General features: G+C 37.0%; 1 protein-coding gene across 1 annotated transcript in view; it reads right to left on the minus strand.

Annotated features, from left to right (window-relative positions):
• LOC114469657 (small G protein signaling modulator 1-like) overlaps positions 1-17731 on the minus strand; it is a 73934-nt gene extending 56203 nt beyond the window's left edge. The window contains exons 1-2 of the mRNA XM_028457375.1: positions 17642-17731; positions 17493-17536 (exon numbers count right to left, since the gene is read on the minus strand). Coding sequence (XP_028313176.1) covers positions 17493-17536; positions 17642-17648 — 51 coding nt within the window. The 5' untranslated portion in view covers positions 17649-17731. The remainder of the gene's footprint in view (positions 1-17492; positions 17537-17641) is intronic.
• Positions 17732-18202: the final 471 nt, after the last annotated feature.

Consider the following 18202-nt stretch of genomic DNA (forward strand, 5'->3'; position numbering starts at 1 on the left):
TCAGATCAGATCACGTTTCTGTGGCCCCAACTGTGATAAAAGTAATTGCATAATTGTAATTTTTTAATGGTGTAATAATCAAATGTCTCTTCTTGAAGTTGCCACTGAATCGGTTTTTAAATCAAAGGCTCGATGATCAAATTGTTTCAGGCCATAAAGCCTTTCTTTCTGCACGTTGTGACTTTTCAACCAATCTTACACATCATTGACTTTAATAGCTGCTGTAAGTGCCCGCGTGCCTTACACAGATAGGTGATGATGCTCCTGATCTATTCTGCTGAGCATGATGTCCTATACGCCACAATATAAAGCAAAACAGACACTGGTGCCATCTGTGTAGCTGTAGTAAATTCTCCAAAAAGTATTTCTCCATTAATGTACTAATGTAAAAAAATATTACAAGCTAAAGAATTGTATCGAAGCAGGGCTGGAGCTTGATTCTATTTATGATTTCTCAGCACTAAATAATTAAGTAAATCAATAATAATTAAGTCAATTGTTCAAATAAACGTATATCTAACTGTCGAGTATAAAAAAAATCTGAATTATGGAGGAATAAACAGCATGCAGAGAAAACCGTTCTCCATCATCCATCCAGCCAACTTTGGCACTAACAGGGACTTTTAAAAATCATGTTTGTGAGTGACTTAAACTAGTTTTAACAGGTTTCTGATTTGAAAATAAATGTTTAAAAACCTGATCACTAATTGAGTTAAATAATAATTGCTAAATGAGGATAACAACTCAAACTTTCAGTTGGACTTAATTTTCTCCATTGTTTGTTGGCATGTTTTAGTTGCTGCGTGTGGGCTTTACTTCCTTCTGTTTTCAACTCAACCCATCCCGTCTCATCAGTGTGTAAGTGCAGAGAGATTAAGTACGTCCTCCCTTCCCATCTGTTTCCACTCAGGTGTTCCTCATTACCTATTTGCCTGAGAGGAGTGCTTGGACACAGAGGCAATCTTTGGTATTTATCAATTCAGACGTAAGTGTATGCTACGATCAGATCTCACGTCAGGTCTGACCTCGTGTACGTTAATCTGAGTGTGTGGATTTGAGGTGCAGCAGCAAAATCTGACTAAGACTGAAAATAAAGTATTAAACAAACCTCAGCTGTCCTTCAAGCACAAGCAGATACACATTCAAAAAAATAATTAAAACGAAATAAACTACATCAAATTATTTTTTTAAAGCCCACGTTATTACTGATACCACTTTTTTGGTTTTCCTTTCATGGAGTCCTGTAAAACCCTGCTAATTAACATATTTACAGGTTCTCCCAGTAGGCGCACACACAACACGCAGCCCTGCTATGCTCTGTCTTACAGAATGAGGTCCCATTACCTCCATACAGCACATCACTGGGGGCTGTATGGGTAATAAACATAGAAGGGACAACATTTAGTAATTTATAAGGCTTTTTTCAAGGGTTTCAATCATTTTTCTTTTATTGCCTAAAGCGTGCAGACAACTGAGGCCAATATAAATGTCATATTTCCGAGTGTCTCTCCAGGGTCTCTGCTGTGAAGTTGTTTTCAGCGCACACAGGGGGACAGACGTCACCTGCTCGGTAGATGATCCTCTTCCACAGAGCATTTAAATGAGCTCCTTTATGTCCAATTTTCACACTGTCAAAAAGCACATCTTTGTTCTGCTCAATTTCATATGTGAGGATGTCAAATTTCATCTTGTTTTACCTAAGTGGGCGGAGCCTCTGAAACAGGAGGGCATAACAAGATAATGACAATCTAATTCAGCCGCCACATTTAACACCCAATTTGAATGTACGCTGGGATTGGTCAGATACAAATGTTTCATAAATCACACGTGAGTGCTGTCGTACGACCAAATGTAACCTCAGATTTGCACCCGTTGTCACGGGGGCCAGTGGGTATGTTATTGGGAATCTAAACTCTACCCCATCTGTAGGATCCTTTATCACTCCAACTAAATTTTTATTTATTTCAATTTCCAAACCAAACCCTCCCTTGTCAAATGTCAATAAGACTTTTTCTCTTGAATTAAATGTAAAGAAATTATTCGTGCTGTAAGCCAAAAACAATGGGCTGATGTTCTGTTTACTCAAACCCACACAGCCACACCACATATGGGATGTGACCGATGCACAACTCCTGTTGTTTGGAGTGTCCTTCACACACACACAAAGCTGATTGATTTATTAACTTGAGGGGGCATGCTGCTCTTTGTATTGGCTCATCTGTCTGTTTGAGGGGACCAATCAATCCTCTCAGGAATCTCTATGGTAAAATGTTGAAGCGCAGGTTTCTATGGAGACCGCACGCGTTTCACGTTGGACATTCATTCATCATTCAACATCAGTCTGTTACTGTTATTCTAAACAGATCATACCCTTTAAAGCAGAAGCAGCTTACTCAAAAGCTTTCAAAATAACATTTATATTTACTTACTAGGGCTGGGAAATTTATTGCTAAGCTTTTTTTGCGTTATTTCATTAAGGGTTACAGGAAAACTTAGAAAAAAATACTGAGAATTTTGAATGGCAGAGAATAACTACAGTGGAGAACATGCAACCCCCCAAGGCTTGAAACCAGGATTTTCTTGCTTTGAGGCAGATGTGTCAACCACCACAACCCCATGCTGCCAAGGAGGTCATATTTTCACCAGCATGTATTAGTTTGTTTGTCTGTTAGCAGGATTACGTAAAAAGTACTTAATGGAGTTTGACAACATTTTTGCCAAAGATAGACCTTACACCATTGGAGATTCCATTAAAATTTGGAGGAGATCTGGATCAACATACTGATTCTGGATCGGTTTCAAAAATCGAAAAATTCTTATCTCAATTAAAATCCTATCTCGGTTCGTCATTAGCTTTCAATTACCCTTGGAAATGCGCAAAATCTAAATAGCGCTATACTAACTGGTAATGGAACACTAAAATATCACTAAAAATGCCTTCATGAGGAGCTTTTTCAGACGTTTTGATATTGAAATGCCTCGTGAAAGCAAAATGGAATTTTTTTCCCACAATTACTCATCACGGGGTGCGACGTACCTGGTCACATGACCACTTCTCTCCGAGAAAATATGACGTGGTACGTGTGGACAGAAGAGGACATTTCTTAGCATTATAGTTAAACATTATTACTGCCACATTAGACAACAAATAAATGCAGAATATTATGAGGTTCTGAGAGTCCATCTTCCTGCAGCGAAGTCTCGCATGATCAGATTTCACGGGAGTTACGAGGCTCCAGCCCAAAACAACCTTCAATATAAACAAGTTCAAAGCGCAAGTATACTTTGTCAAAACTTTAGAAATATCACTTATTTTATTTATTTATTCAGTTTATTTCCGACATGGTTGCATTCACAGAAGTTTTGTTATTCTTTTTTTTTTAAATTTTTTTTTTTAAACATGCCGAAAAAGGAGACGAGAGAAGCAGTTTGCTTATCCAAGTCCCGTCCCCTGTTTTGAACACAAAATTTACATCAGAGCTTGTCTCTCTGGTCAAACATTCTTTGATTCTGAACACAATTTCATTGTTTAATTAAAACTCAGTTATGTCTGTTTCTCAATCCTCCCACTGAGTTTTTCAACAGGATCGGACCCAGATTGTGCTCTTTATCGTAATTTATTCCAGGCAACTGCAAATATCTGGCAAAGAGGAGAAGATTTGGGGCTTGCAGAGGTTTGTACCTTCTGAATGCTCCTGTTTCCATATAAAAAATAGTGTGTGTGATTGTTCATTTAGTAAACACCAACTTTGTAGGACAACGGCATGATGAGGAGTCTTCTCCAGCTGTTGAAGCTTAAGGGCATCACGCAGCATGATAAAAGATCTACTGTGTATTCTAATTAACTTGGGCAACAGCAGAGCAAAGAAAAAAGAGCCGGAGAGAAAGCCCCATCCATTACCACTCATCTTCATTTATCATCTATTCAGTAAGTGGAGGATGAACAGAGAACTTGATTGTTGTGAGTAAACAGTGTTCTTCAAATCTCATTTAATGTGGAGTTAGTGAAAATAGTAAACTGGAATTAAGAAAATGTAAATTGTGTTTAGTGTTGGTGGAGATATTTGCAGGCTATGTACCTTACAGTTGCAAAATGGTAGAACATTTCTGGAAAATTCACATTAAATTTCTGGTAAATTTCCACAAAAACTGAAGCTCAGGAATTTTTGGAATATTCAAAAATAAACTTTTCATAGAAAATATTTATTGGAATCAAACGGAAAATGGAGTGAATTTAAATAACTATCATTAGAATCCACACAATCCATAAAATAATTAAAAATAACATAACATTTAAACAGATGTATTTGTTACAACTTTACAATAATTTCAGTTTTTTTTTTAGGACTTGCAAAAAGTAATACAATCTTGAACATCAAAAATGTGATTTCAACTCAAAACCTTTGTAATTCTAAATAGCAAAAAACAACAGCACTGAAACCAATAGTGCATGGTCGGTTTTAACTAAAAATGGTTGAAAAAAAATATTTCACAAAAAGATGAGAAGAATACTATTCTGCCTGTCATCTTAATTGAAATTTTATTAAAATGGCACAGCCTGCTCTAAAAACAACTGAGAAAATCACATTTAAAATTCCCACAAGCTCAGATGTGTTATTTAAGTTAATAATAAAAACAATAACTAGAAAAGCACTTGGAGACACAGACCTAGTACACAAATATGGGAAACTCAGGATTACCATGAGTACCTGTCAACATTGAGTTGGGTTACTGAGAGAACCTATGACATCATCATAAGTTCCACAGTGTGGATGGGAAATTTAATAGAATATATATATATATTTATTTTTTCTTTCTTTTTTTCTTTTTCTTTTGGTAGCCAGAACATCACCATCAATTTTAATCACCTGTTCCTTGTCCCATTTATCAATTTTTCAAATCCGTTTATAACTTTTCAAGTTATCTTGCTAAGAGACAAACAGACAGAATGACAGACAGACAAACGGAGGGTAAAACATAACCTTACCGCTCTTCCCTTTGCTCTTGGCGGAGGTAATAATAATAAACATTCCTGTTCCTTCAACTTTGCAAATTCCCTGTTTATTCCCATTAATTGCCAAAAATTCTCATGGATGGTGACCATCCAACTGAACTGAAAATTCTTGGAATTTTGCAAACCTTATTGGCGTCACAATAATCCCAATTACACATTAAGTACTTCAGACCAGCTTTTGGCGTTTTTAACATGCAACAGATTTGTATCCACATGAACAAAAGGCAGACAGCCTAAGCAGCTGGGAAGCTATTCTGATTTTGCATGTTCTTCTTCTTCTTCCAAAGAAATCTTACTTCCCATACACAAACACCAACTTTTGCACAAAGGTCCAGCATCATGCCAGATTGCCTCAGCTGCTTGCTGTGGCACCACCTCTAAAGTTCTAAATTTTACAAAAGTCAACCATTATGTGGTATTTACAACTTTCACCAAAATGTAACTCCAATAGTGATACCACATTGGTACACTTAAACCTATTGCAAATTATTAAGTCTTTACTTTTTCAAAAACTGCTAAACTTATTAAACCCATCCATCTCTTCCCACAGGTTTGCTCACTTGACACCAAACTTGCTACAGCTCATCTTCAGACTGTCCTACACAAACCTTCCACACAGATTCACAAAAAATGTGTCTAGTGCATCATATTGTTTGATCATAAATGGTAAAGTAAACATACTTGAAAACTTTTACAAATTTTCAATGCTTATCAAATATCAGAAAATATCAGAATTGTATCCCAAAAACTGATTTTTTTTGGGGATTTGTATTCCGCTCTCATGCTAAAAATTGGTAACTTGGCAAGAGCTAGATTGACGTGTAGCCCTCCCTCTAACTCAAGTTCTCCACATCGATCTGTGTCTGGCCAATCCTTTCGGAACCAGGGAGGATGTCATCAGCATGCGCCACAGAGACGCTGCTATAGCAACAACAAGGCTTCGCTGGTGAAAACATTCTTTTGGGATAGTAATGCTGAGGTCATTATGTCGTTGAGTGACTTTTGTCGTTTTTGCAACACAAGTATGCGAGTTAAGGGCACGTTAACTATCTTCCTGCATCAACATCTTTCTATTTTGATTTTGAGTCGTGCTAATAGCGGTAGCCCATCTAGTTCCTCTCCCCACAACTGCGCATGCGCCAGTTTTGCTTCGACGCTTCTGCCTTCGTCACATCCAGATATCCAGCCCTAAACCACAACACTTCCTCATGATTGGTTCTAATGGGTTCGGTTTCGAAAGGCAAACTGGGAACAGCACAAGATGGATTCTGGTGTTTGTGAACACCAGCTGAATACATCTTGCAGGCTAGGTTAAACAATTGGAGTCAATGCAATTTTTTTTTTTTTTTTAACCAAAAAAAATTCATTATTAAAAACAAATTACCAACAACTGTTTGAAATCTGCCTTTAAACGCTGACAGCTGCTTTTTTGCATACAGGCGATTGGCTTAGTCAATTAGTGACGCTATATGAGACATTTCTATGTACTAATTAGCTCAGACTGTGACATAGAGGATGCGTCTTGGTGTTGCATGAGTTGAGGCTTGACTTCATAATCTTCAACAATTCCACTTTTTCCCTAAAATTGCCTGACCTGACCATTACTGCACAGCAGCTATAATAAACAGCATTGTTACAGGTTAATTGATTCAGTGACCGGTTGAAGCATATGACAAAAAAAATTCTAAATTTATATTAATAAAGAAAAAAAACCTAAATTAATAAACCCTTGAATAATGTTCACTAGCACATGAAAAACGTCCTATGCAACAACCTATTGGTCTCCCTCACACTCTCTTGCTTTCTCACTCTCTCTCTCCTTTAGCAAACACAGGTGTGTATTTGTGTTTGCATGCATGTGTGAGGTTGAAAAGAACAAAAGGAGGGGCCTGACTGTGGCACCACACACAGGCAGAGAATCTTCTTCAAACCAGAGACAAATGGATGTCATTCAAACTCATTTCAAGCCATAAGGTAATTCTGCGATCACAAACAAATGGCCCGTGTCCAGGTGTAATTCTGCCGACTGGTGGCACAGAACCAGCTGGGTGCAGGAGTGTGAGAACACACGGCATACAGACACCAGATGGTGCGATCCAGACACAAGCTTATTACTCATAAACCAAAGGCAACACAAACAAGCTGTTTTCCTAATAGGAAAAATGTAATAACCACATGATTCTGTCATCCACCAACAGGTGAGTGACTTTTATAGCAGATAAAGATGAATAATGATGCACAACAAAGGTTAGTAGATGTATTACATGTTTGTCTTGAAAATCTGTGTCAACAGCTTGTAGGAACTTTAAATACACTAAAATCATTTCATATTCTATAACCACAGTGTATTAATTTCCTTTGTGTTGTTTCATTAAAGGGTCCATGTTAAGCTAAATCAACTATTCTGTGCTTTAAACATCATAAAAGTGCCATTTGGGCTAAGTTTTTTTTAAATGGAGATGAGTGAAAAATAGCATGACATGGGACCTTTAAGGTGACTGTCAGTGGGCGGGAAATGAGGCTTCAAATAAAACACAAGAATGCAGGAAAATAGCAAATTTGACAAGGAGAAAATAATGATCAACAGATATCTATAGGAACACTTAAAACAGACGTGGGCAACTGCACATGCTCACAAAATCACAGAAAAATGCACAAAAGGACAACAAAAATATACAACTTTATAACAAAAACGTGTAAGAAGACTACTACAATAATACACAAAACAACATTGAAACTACATAAAACAAAACCAATACATACAAATGACTCCAAAAAACATAAAAATCATAACACACAAAACCTAAACAGAAATACACAAAAATACAGAAAATGCACAAACAACTTTATAAACACTTATTGATGACTACAAATTTACCAGTAGATGAAATAACTATAAAAACGGAAAACGGAAACGGCTAAGCGGGAGAAGATGGATGGATGAAATAACTATAAAAATACAGAAATTAACATCAAAGATGCACATAAATGACTCGAAAAATACACAACGAAAAGATAAACACACAATTATTCATAGCACACAAAATGACTCCAAAAGTATACATAAATATCTACAAAAGGCACAATAAATACACAAAATGACAACAATAATATACATAAAACTATCTGTCCCATTCTGTGTTAATACTCAGATTGGTCATTACTCTGAATGCTGATCAATGGGGATAATGTGATCAGATACAATCACATTTGTGAGGCCCCCGCTGTCTATCCCTGACCTAGGATTACTGCAGATCCTGAGGGTTGTTACCAGCAGCTTGTAATATTCAATGTGAATCCAACATGAATCCAGAGAGGACAAAGAGGAAGTAACTGGTCAGAGATCATTAATGAATGATCAATATTGAAAGAAGGATGATAAAATCCAGAGCGTGCTTGTGGGTTTATGTATCAGTTCTTCATCAAATGTGCCAATAACTGGACCCAGGCATCAGAAGAACCAATGAAAGATGCATTTTCTGTTACATCATGGGGACGACTGAGTGTTTTTTAAGTGCCTCCCAGATGCAAGCCTGTAGCACAGTGTGATGCTTTGGCAGTGCTTTGTTGAGAAACTTCAGGTTTGCATAAAACACCACTTTTAATAATAATAATTTTTTAAAAAGCAGAATTAAGAAACATGTTTTAATTCCAAGATTTCTCTTTGTTCTGTACTTTTTCCAATCTGATTGAAACCAGAATAAGACAAAATGACTGAAGCTATGGTCACATGGATCGACATTTTCCACAGCCAAAAATGCAACAAATGAAATTAATCAAAAAGTCGAATCATTCACTATAAAGGTTAGGGGAATGACTAATCATTGTGTGGGAGGTTAGGAATATTTATCACCTTGTTAAAAGGTTGAATAAACAGGTTTGTTTCAATTTTATCTATCATTGACCAACCCTAACCCTTATGCAAGTCATTTAGAGCTGTCATTCTTTAGGGCGATGTGACACAGTCAGAAGAACGACTGATATACTGTATCAGAACTTATTCACTCTTAACGCTGCTGAATTATTGCAATATAATGTATTATTAGGACTTTTTCTCTGCTTTTCAATTCCAGAGCAAACAAATACTAAAACCAAACCGCGTAACAATGAAGTACATTATATCTCTGTCTCACCCAGTCTCAAATCAAAAGCTTTATTATTTTGCACCTCGACTGGTATGTGTATGCTTTGGGTGTGTAATAAACATTGTAACTCCTCTTTTTTTATCGTAAATGTGAAGAAAATAAAGGCTTTGTTTTACATTTTTAAGGTTGACATTTTCTAACGGATGTATTCTATCCTTGTGTAATGCCAAACAGCAGTGCTGCAGGTGCATTCTGTTATTGTTTAAATACCAGTGTGACTGCCCTCTATGGGTTAAACAACAGCTACTGCAATTTCATTTTGCTATTGGCTGAGGTTCGAGCAGTGACGTCACTAGGGCTGCGTCCCAATACCCACACTTGCACCCCTCCGTTGCGCACTCCCACTGAAGGGTGTGAGTCCGTAGCGTATCCCAATAGTACCGAGTGTGCTTCAGCTCAGTCCACTCGGCACCCTTCTTGCACAGCTGTGCTCGGTGTGCATGCAAGCAGACTTCGATGAAGTGAATTACCCATAAGTCCTTTTGTCATAAGAAAAAAATTAAATAAATCGACGGTGGACAAACACACAATAAACCCGGTTGGCAGCAAAAATGGCAAAAAAAAAAAAAAAAAAAAAAGGATTTAAGTGTAAGTAAGGTATCAATTTAATTTCTGCAATATGCATTATCTTAAAATACATTTTGTATTACAAGGGCTTTGGTAACTTTTGTATTTATGTTCCACACATTTCACCAAATTCCTTGTAATAGTGAAAATATGAAACATACACAAAATGGCTGATTCAATTTCTAATATTTCACAAGGACAGAAATGACAAAATTTTTATTTTATTCAGTTGTTCAGAAAACGACCAACTTTTCACAGGCTAAATGCTTCAAGACAAGGATATGAGTGAGTTATTTTAATGTATTTTTTAGTATTGTTTTAACCATGAAAGCTAATTTTTTTCTTCACTTTATATATTTTGCCATCAAGACTGATTGAGCAATGTCCAAAATCAAGGCAATTTTTCAATTTTTCACCTAATGGAAGCTCAGCAAAAACCTGGGGGTGTACTTACACTTTAAACTCATTCCACTTGATAAAAAACATGTAGTGGAATAATGCTGTAGAACTACAATAGCTGTGTCTGTGGAACCGTTATTCATGCACGATTGTGCAATGTCAAAGAGCAGGGCCTCGCACCCGGGCCCACCCACACACACACCCCCACTCACAGTGTCTCAATAGAACATTTAAATCTTAATTGTAATTAATCAGTTAATAAGCTGCAGTTGTAAAAAAAATATATAAAAATGAGCATTTCCACTAATGGTCTATCCACAGACTCTCTAAGCAGGATATTAGCAACCAGGTAAACATGAAACAACCGATGACTGACAGGCAGAAGACGGATTTAATCACAGGAAGAGTCTGGAATACACAGATAAGAATGCAACTGGGAAGGAAACCAATCAGATTAGAGACAGAGAAAAACAAAGCAGATTAACTATGGTCTACTCTGGAGAGCACAACCAAAAAAAAAAAAAAGGTCAGGATGTAACAATATGTAATACGCAAAATATTGTCCACCATTGGTTACAAGTAAAACAACAAAAAACCAAGGCTGTAGAGCAGACAAGTGCACCTCGTGGCTTGAGGGCCACATGTCTAATTTGATGTGGCCCCCCAATACAAATACATAACGATTCAGGGCTCGAGACCAAGTACCCCTCGCTCCAACCCACGAAACGGCTGATACCGCGGCGTCAGCTATGTCTGTCAAGCCCATAGACTTTGTCAAGCCTGTGTGGCTCATTAGTTCCTGCTGCTCCGTGTGTGACGGCATAGACATTATATACGTATATAATGTCTGTGTGACGGTGAAGCAATTTTTCAATGTAACCCCAAATTTAGCCAAGAAATGGAGGCGGTTAGGGTTAGTAAAAAAGGAAGATAAGTATTGCAAAGTTCCAAATTTGCCAGAAAAGTGGAGGCGGAAGCAGTTAGGGTTAGAAAAAAGGAAAGGTACTGATGCATTTTAAAGGATTCGTTCATTTTTTATGATATTTTATTTATTGCTTCCAGCGTGTGAACAACTGAGTCCAATAAATGTCATATTCCTGTGTGTTTTTCCATGTTCTCTGCCCTGAAATGAGGTGTGATAGCTGCGATCCACAGCGTGCACACGGCAGGGAGAGGATTGCCCTGCCTGACTAGTCTAAAATGTAAAGAATTATCCTGATCAAATTGCAGGGATTTACGCTTTCAGGCTGTGGTTGAGTAACATTTAATTTAAACAATTGTTTTCAGTTATTGAGAATTTAATTCAACCCTCAGCCTGAGTCTGTTTGGAAGCGCTGTTCACTTCCTTTGTTATTCTCTTCCACAGAGCGTTTAACTGAGCTCCTTAAAATCCACTTTTCACACGACCGAAAAACATCCTTTTTTTCTTCACCTCAGCTGTGAGAATGCTGATTTTCATCTCGGAAACATTTATTTCCTTGCAAATGTTTGTTTGTCGCGGCATCTATCAACACCCGATCATTGGTACGCTGGGATTGGTCAGATACAAATGTTTCATAGGTCTAACGTTGGTCGAGTCGTACGACACAATTTGCACCCAGATTTACACCCGTTTTCACGCAAAGTTGGTAAATGAGGGCCAATATGACTCCTCCAAGTAAAAAAGCTGCAAACGTGTCTCACAAATGGAGGTGTTCATTTATCTCTTGTTGCTCTAGAAGGATTTTTAAAGAGCAAGCAAAATTCACTACAGGTACGGTTTAAAACAATAGCAGTGGTTTGTTTTTGCGCCCCCTGGTGGCATTTCCAACTACAAATTTACAAATCAGAACACATTTGACAGCAGTATAGGTAGCAAAAGTCATTACTATTGCATTGATATGAAAGAACTGAAAAGCGTTTATTTTTTATTTCTGAAATTCACCAGTTTTAAAATTTACCAACTTTTGAAATAATATTTGGAAAAAGTTGCTGCAAAATCACAGAAATTGGTCGTGTAATCCTAAAGATGCTGAGAAATAAGAAAATGTAATGTTACCAATTTGTTTATAGAAACCATTTTTATATATAAAAATATATAATGAATAGCAATTTTCAATTAAATTCATGTAATTTTTTTTAGGAAGAAATACATATCGGGATATTATCGTTATCAGGATATAAATCTACCTATTTCGTGATATAACATTTTCTCCATAACGCACAGCACTACCTCGCTGTAATAAAAGTTGCCCATCCGTGCTGTAGAGTTTGGGCAACCTTAGACGGCTCAGGGCGGAGATTGTGTTTGCTGTGAAGTGAGGCTTATGTTGACATGATGAGACAACAGAGAACAACTGTTAGCTTACATGACCGCCTGACATTTGGAATAATGAAAACAGACTTCATAGGAGGATGTTTGTCTGGTGTGAATATCTGTTCAGGAGTGATTGTTTCTAATTATAACAGCACGGCCAGGAGCAGCACGCTCCGCATGTCATGTGATCTCCCATGGACGATTGATCACATTGAACAAACTTTATAGACAGAGAAATCCACGCTCTGCTCTAGATGCAAAAAATGACACTGAATTAAGTAGGGGTGTGAAAAAAAATTGTTATTGAAATCAATATAAATTTTTTGGGTGCCGATTTAAAATTGATTTTTTTTTTTTTTTTTTTAATATTTGATCAATATTTTTGTGTATTTGTGCAATATTTCAGTGGTGATTACAATGCTTTCATTGTGTTGCAATGGTTATTTGATGCACTTGATTTTATGATGGTAATGTGTAATGCCTGCAATATTTATGTATACACAGGCATTTTATTTTCATATAATCTGATCAGATCAGTGTTTAAACTGATACAATAGGATACATTATATTTTTTTCTTATTTTTGTGCATTATCAGTAACTCAGGGTGATTTATCTTTAATGTTCTCACTTACAGTTTTTACAATGCCGTCATTATGTTGTCATGGTTACTTTGGGACTTCGACACTGTAATTTCAGTGAAATGAAACTTGTTGCACTTTATTTTAAGATGGCAGTGTGTAACACTGCATTTTCTTTTTTTCAGGGGAAATGTGCAAAAACACTAATAAATAATAAATAGGATGTTTGAAGCAAATAGTTTTGACTCAATTTGTCCTCTGAATGATCAATATCTTCTGATGAACATATACAGCAACTTGAATTTTCATCTCTACGTTTAATTTTGATACTAACTGGGTAGAATATCGCAATAATATTGTATCGTGACCCATACGTATCGTATTCCAACATCCTTGCCAATACTCACCCCTAGGATTAAGATGCATTTCCACCGTAGCAACTTTACCCTGAACTAAAAATGTTCCTCTGAACCAAAAACGTTCTCCTGAAACAAAAAGATTCCCCCGAATGTTCCCCTGAACCGAAAACGTTCCCCTGATTTATCTGGCTGTCAGCAAGGACTTTTATCGATTAAAGCCAGCAGATGTGAAGTAGTTCTGTGAGTGTGAATGCTACAGAGTCATACTGTGTTTGGAGGTTTGCAGCGTAACAGATTAAGGACTTACGGAGTTCAATATTTCAAGCTTAATAAGCTGAAACAGCCAATTAAACACAGCCGTCACTAGAAATACAAGCACTCAATAACAAGCACACTTAATAAAGCCTTCATTAGAGGCGTGACGCTGCTTTTCAACCTGTAGAATGCTCAGCACCAGATATGGCACAATTTGATGATTCATCCTCAACAAAGATACACAGTGAACCCAAAGATTTGGACACGAACAGAGAAAATCTCCAGAGAAGAGACAAATATCCAGTGTCTGAACATGAGACACACGTTGTGCTCATCTGTGTCACCGCGGGGCCTCTAAATGATGATGGATGAACTGGAGAGGTGGAAACCCAGCTGAGCAAACCACTGGAGCAGCATCCATGTTTGTCTCCACTCAGCACCATGAAATGCATCTCATTCATCATCACACACACACAGTAAGTGTCTCATTCTGAGTGAATCCACCAAATGGTTTGTCAGAAGGTATGAGTTGACCACAAACATTGTCTGCAGATGGACTCTTTGCTTTTCTATTCAAAGTATTTCTTGATTACAATATTTTGGCTTAGTTTAATGCACAAAAATATATAACATTTTATTGCTCAGCTGGTTAGGTAATAATGACAATGAACCAAGCAAAATGTACCGTTATCATCAAAACCTTACATTTCATATTACTTTTCCCTCCCTGCTACATCTGTCTCAAGCGACCGTGTCTTTCCAACTACAGGAGATAAACGTCAATGTCTAAAGGTGTAAATTGTTGCCAGAAAATGTAGACATGCTAATATTGTTGAAGAAACCCATATCTTAAATCTAGGCTGTGTAGACCAGGGGTTCTCAAAATAAGGGTCACGAGCAGTGTTGGGAACGTTATTTTAAAAAAAAAAGTAATTAGTTATAGTTACTCACTACTTGATCCAAAAAGTAACTGAGTTAGTAATTGAATTACTCTATAATAAAAGTAACTCATTACCATGGAAAGTAACTATTTGCGTTACTGTTAAAAAAAAGTTGCTATGAGTTAAAGAATTCTGATTTTTTTAGATGCGTGTTGTTATGAGGTGCTTCATTAAATTTGAGTTGCTTACAACGGATGTGGACAAAGTCTTCACTCCTGGATATAATGTACACTTCACATGTACGTTCTTGTCTTTGACCACAATTAATTTAAAGTAGTGTTTGTATCACCACCTTAAAAATGACAACTTTTCATTGGACTGCTCCAGCTCACCATCTCTGCTGCTTCATCCAATCTGTAGTGGTTGTGTGTGTGTGTGTGTGTGTGGCGCGTGTGCTGGCACATGTGTAAAAACACTGGCTCTGATTGGCTACCATGAAACATGACGCCGCCTTTGCAAATTGTAATCTCTAACCTTCTTTTTAACCCACCTCCTCACTACAGCTGCGTATGAAGCCAGGGCTACCTTTGGATAACAGTTTATTCAATCAACGCATGTAACGCACCGCATTTAATGTTCAGTATTCAATATTTTGACCCATTTTCATCCCTTTTTCTTGCTATATTTCTGTTCATTTTAATGCATTTTTGCTACATTACTCCCATTTGTGCCACTTAATCAAATGTCAATGCCTTTTCTGCACATTTTTCAAGACATTTACAGCACTTATAAACCATTTCCACCAATTTTCCTGGCTAATGTCGCACATGTTGACCCATTATTATCACTTTTGACCTCTTTCCACCACATTCCATTCTTATTTTTTTTTTTAATCAATTTAACAACATTCATGATTTGCGAGTTGAGACTAATTGTTCCTACTTTTTAAATGACATTACCCCAACCCCCTCCACCATTTCTGCCATTTTGAAACCTTTTTTTTTTTTAAACCACTTTTTCTGTCCGTTTTTGGCCATTCTAATTTGCAACTATAAACCATTTTCTGTGGTTTTTAAAATCCCATTTCACCACCTTTTTCACCATTTTTGGTCATTAACCTCTTTTTTTCAGATTAAAACAAATATTTACATCTTTTAGATGACTATATATTATGGCACAAATAATAAACTTCCTGGATAACAGTGGATATTATTCAGATAAATAAATAAATGTGGTTATCACAGATTCATAAAACAATGGACCATCATTTTGCTGACATTATAGATGGACCCCAAAAATATCTCCTCCTTATAGATGACCCTGTCTCCACATGACTGTTCTTCAATGTTCATGTCTGTGTTCAACCACCTTCAGCTACAGTGGGGGTCCCTGGTCTCTGGTACCTTTATTTAGTTGAGATTTAAAAAAAACATTTGGTAAGTTCATGCACTGAGAAGAATGTCATGGTGACATGATTTGGTTTTAATTCTAGACAGGCATGGATTGTCAGTCTCTTTTTTGCATTCTATTTGCAGAGTAGCACTTTTTGTACTTTAATGAAGAGAAATTGGTCTTCGGTAATTGAAAAGGTGCTACTCAGAATAAGTATATAAGTACTGTATCCCCAGAGTTTAAGTCAAATAAAAGCATGGTTATTTTTTCAAATGTCAGTTTTTGTTCTTCCCTATCGTATCGCTATCATAAACCCATTACTGTCTATTAAGGGTGTACGGAAAAAATTGATTTGACAATATATTACAATATTTCGCCGCGCGATTATCATATTGACCTAAAAAAATTCCAAACCAATCATGTTTTTAACAAAAAAAAAAAAAACATTTCATTTAGCCAACATACAGTATGCATAGCACGTAAACACCCTGTCAATAGGGGTCAGTGAACCACATCAGACCTTGTTAAACTACCTCAATGCATTTTAGCTGGAAGTTGATTGCACTTTTTTTGTTTAAGAATTTAAGAACTTTAACAAAATCAGAATATTTTGTAGAAGCAAAAGTTTATTTTTTTTAATTTTATTACAGTTAGTTATTATTAAAAAAATGAAATAAATTGTATTTTATACCATTTTGTACTTGTAAATGTGAACTTTGGAATTATTGATGTTATGATTTATATCGTATTGGTTGGTATCGGGATATATTGTATCGTGAAACTATAATCAGATTCATGGCAATGCACACCTTGATGTCTATTGTGCCCTATAATTTACACAATAAATCGTTTTGTTCTGTCTGGGCCTTGTGTCAAAATCAAGGCCCGGGGTCCAATTCCCGGCCTTTTGAGCATCTAATTCGGCCGTTGTGAGAGAACGTAAAAATGACAGAAAGAACATGTATTGTTGTGTAAATTACATATGAATTCAGTTGTAGATATCGCAGCCCCTCCAAACACACATCAATACATATTTACCACGCTTATTTTGCATGACGGCAGTCATTTTTAATCTCAAATTAATACTAAACTCATTTTCAAAATCCTGCAAATTTTCTTCAAATGATTCTGCTAAATTAAATCGTTATTCATAAGATCAAGGAAATGTAAGTTAATTTAAGTTTAGGGTCATTAGATGCTTGGATATTGTCTGTCTCATATTTTATATGTAATTTATACTTGGAAGTGCAAACTAGGGCATAATAATGTTGAAATGTATCTTTTAAACTGTGTGTATGTGGCCCATGAACTAAAATGAATTTGACACCACCGATCTTAAGGGCCGGATTTTGGCCCCCGGGCCTCGAGTTTGACACGCACAAATCCTCATCCCACCTCAAAGCAAAGTGTAGCGCATTTCAAACTTCACCCAAACTACAGGTGTTGTATTTTGATGTAGAAAACCCATCAGCCATGTGACTGTCAGGGCGCATCAGTGCAGACTTCAGTCAGGCATCACCTGAGACACCTGTCCACGCGCGCACACACACTGAGCACCGACCGCACTGTTTGCTTTTTCCGACCTGATGAGCTGGAAACACCCACCTCCTTCTTGACGGTGCGCAGCAGCCTCTGACGGGTCTCAGCCTCTGAACACAGATGCAAACACGCCCAGGACATGTGTTTAAAATACAACAAAAGTAGAACATCACGCCTGAAGAGTAAAAAACGTGAGGCTTTAAGGTTTAACTCACCTGCCATTGTTGTTGCCACGCGTCCCAGTGTCTGAGTGAGTGCTGTCCGCGAGGCGCCGCTCCCTGCTGAGAGGCTCGTGCTGAGAGGAAACGCTGACTCCGCCTCTTAAAGAGACACACACACACAGGGACACGCGCGTCATCGCTGCTCGTGCTACACATAGACTGTAAAAAGAACACAGGGAAATAAAACTATAGGCAGAGGTGAAAGTAACGGATTACAACTAATCACTTTACTGTAATTGAGTTGCATTTATGGGGACTTGTACTTTATTCAGTTTATTTCTAAACCAGTAATTGTACTTATACTTAAGTACATTTTAAAATATGTAATTTGTTACATTTCTACACCCAACCATTACTGAGTGAAGTATTATTTTTTTGTTTTATAATGATCAACAGACATTTTGAAACTACAATAAATTAAATGACCAGACAACAATCAAACCCATCACATCATAGCCGACCAATCAGATTACATGTAATGCATCCACCAAAACATAAAATGCAGGTTATTTTCACAGTTTGGGTTCATGAATGTAGCTATACTTACAGCCAAAG

This window comes from Gouania willdenowi, chromosome 9 (genome assembly GCF_900634775.1).
Source record: "Gouania willdenowi chromosome 9, fGouWil2.1, whole genome shotgun sequence".
NCBI classification, from domain to species: Eukaryota; Metazoa; Chordata; class Actinopteri; order Blenniiformes; family Gobiesocidae; genus Gouania; species Gouania willdenowi.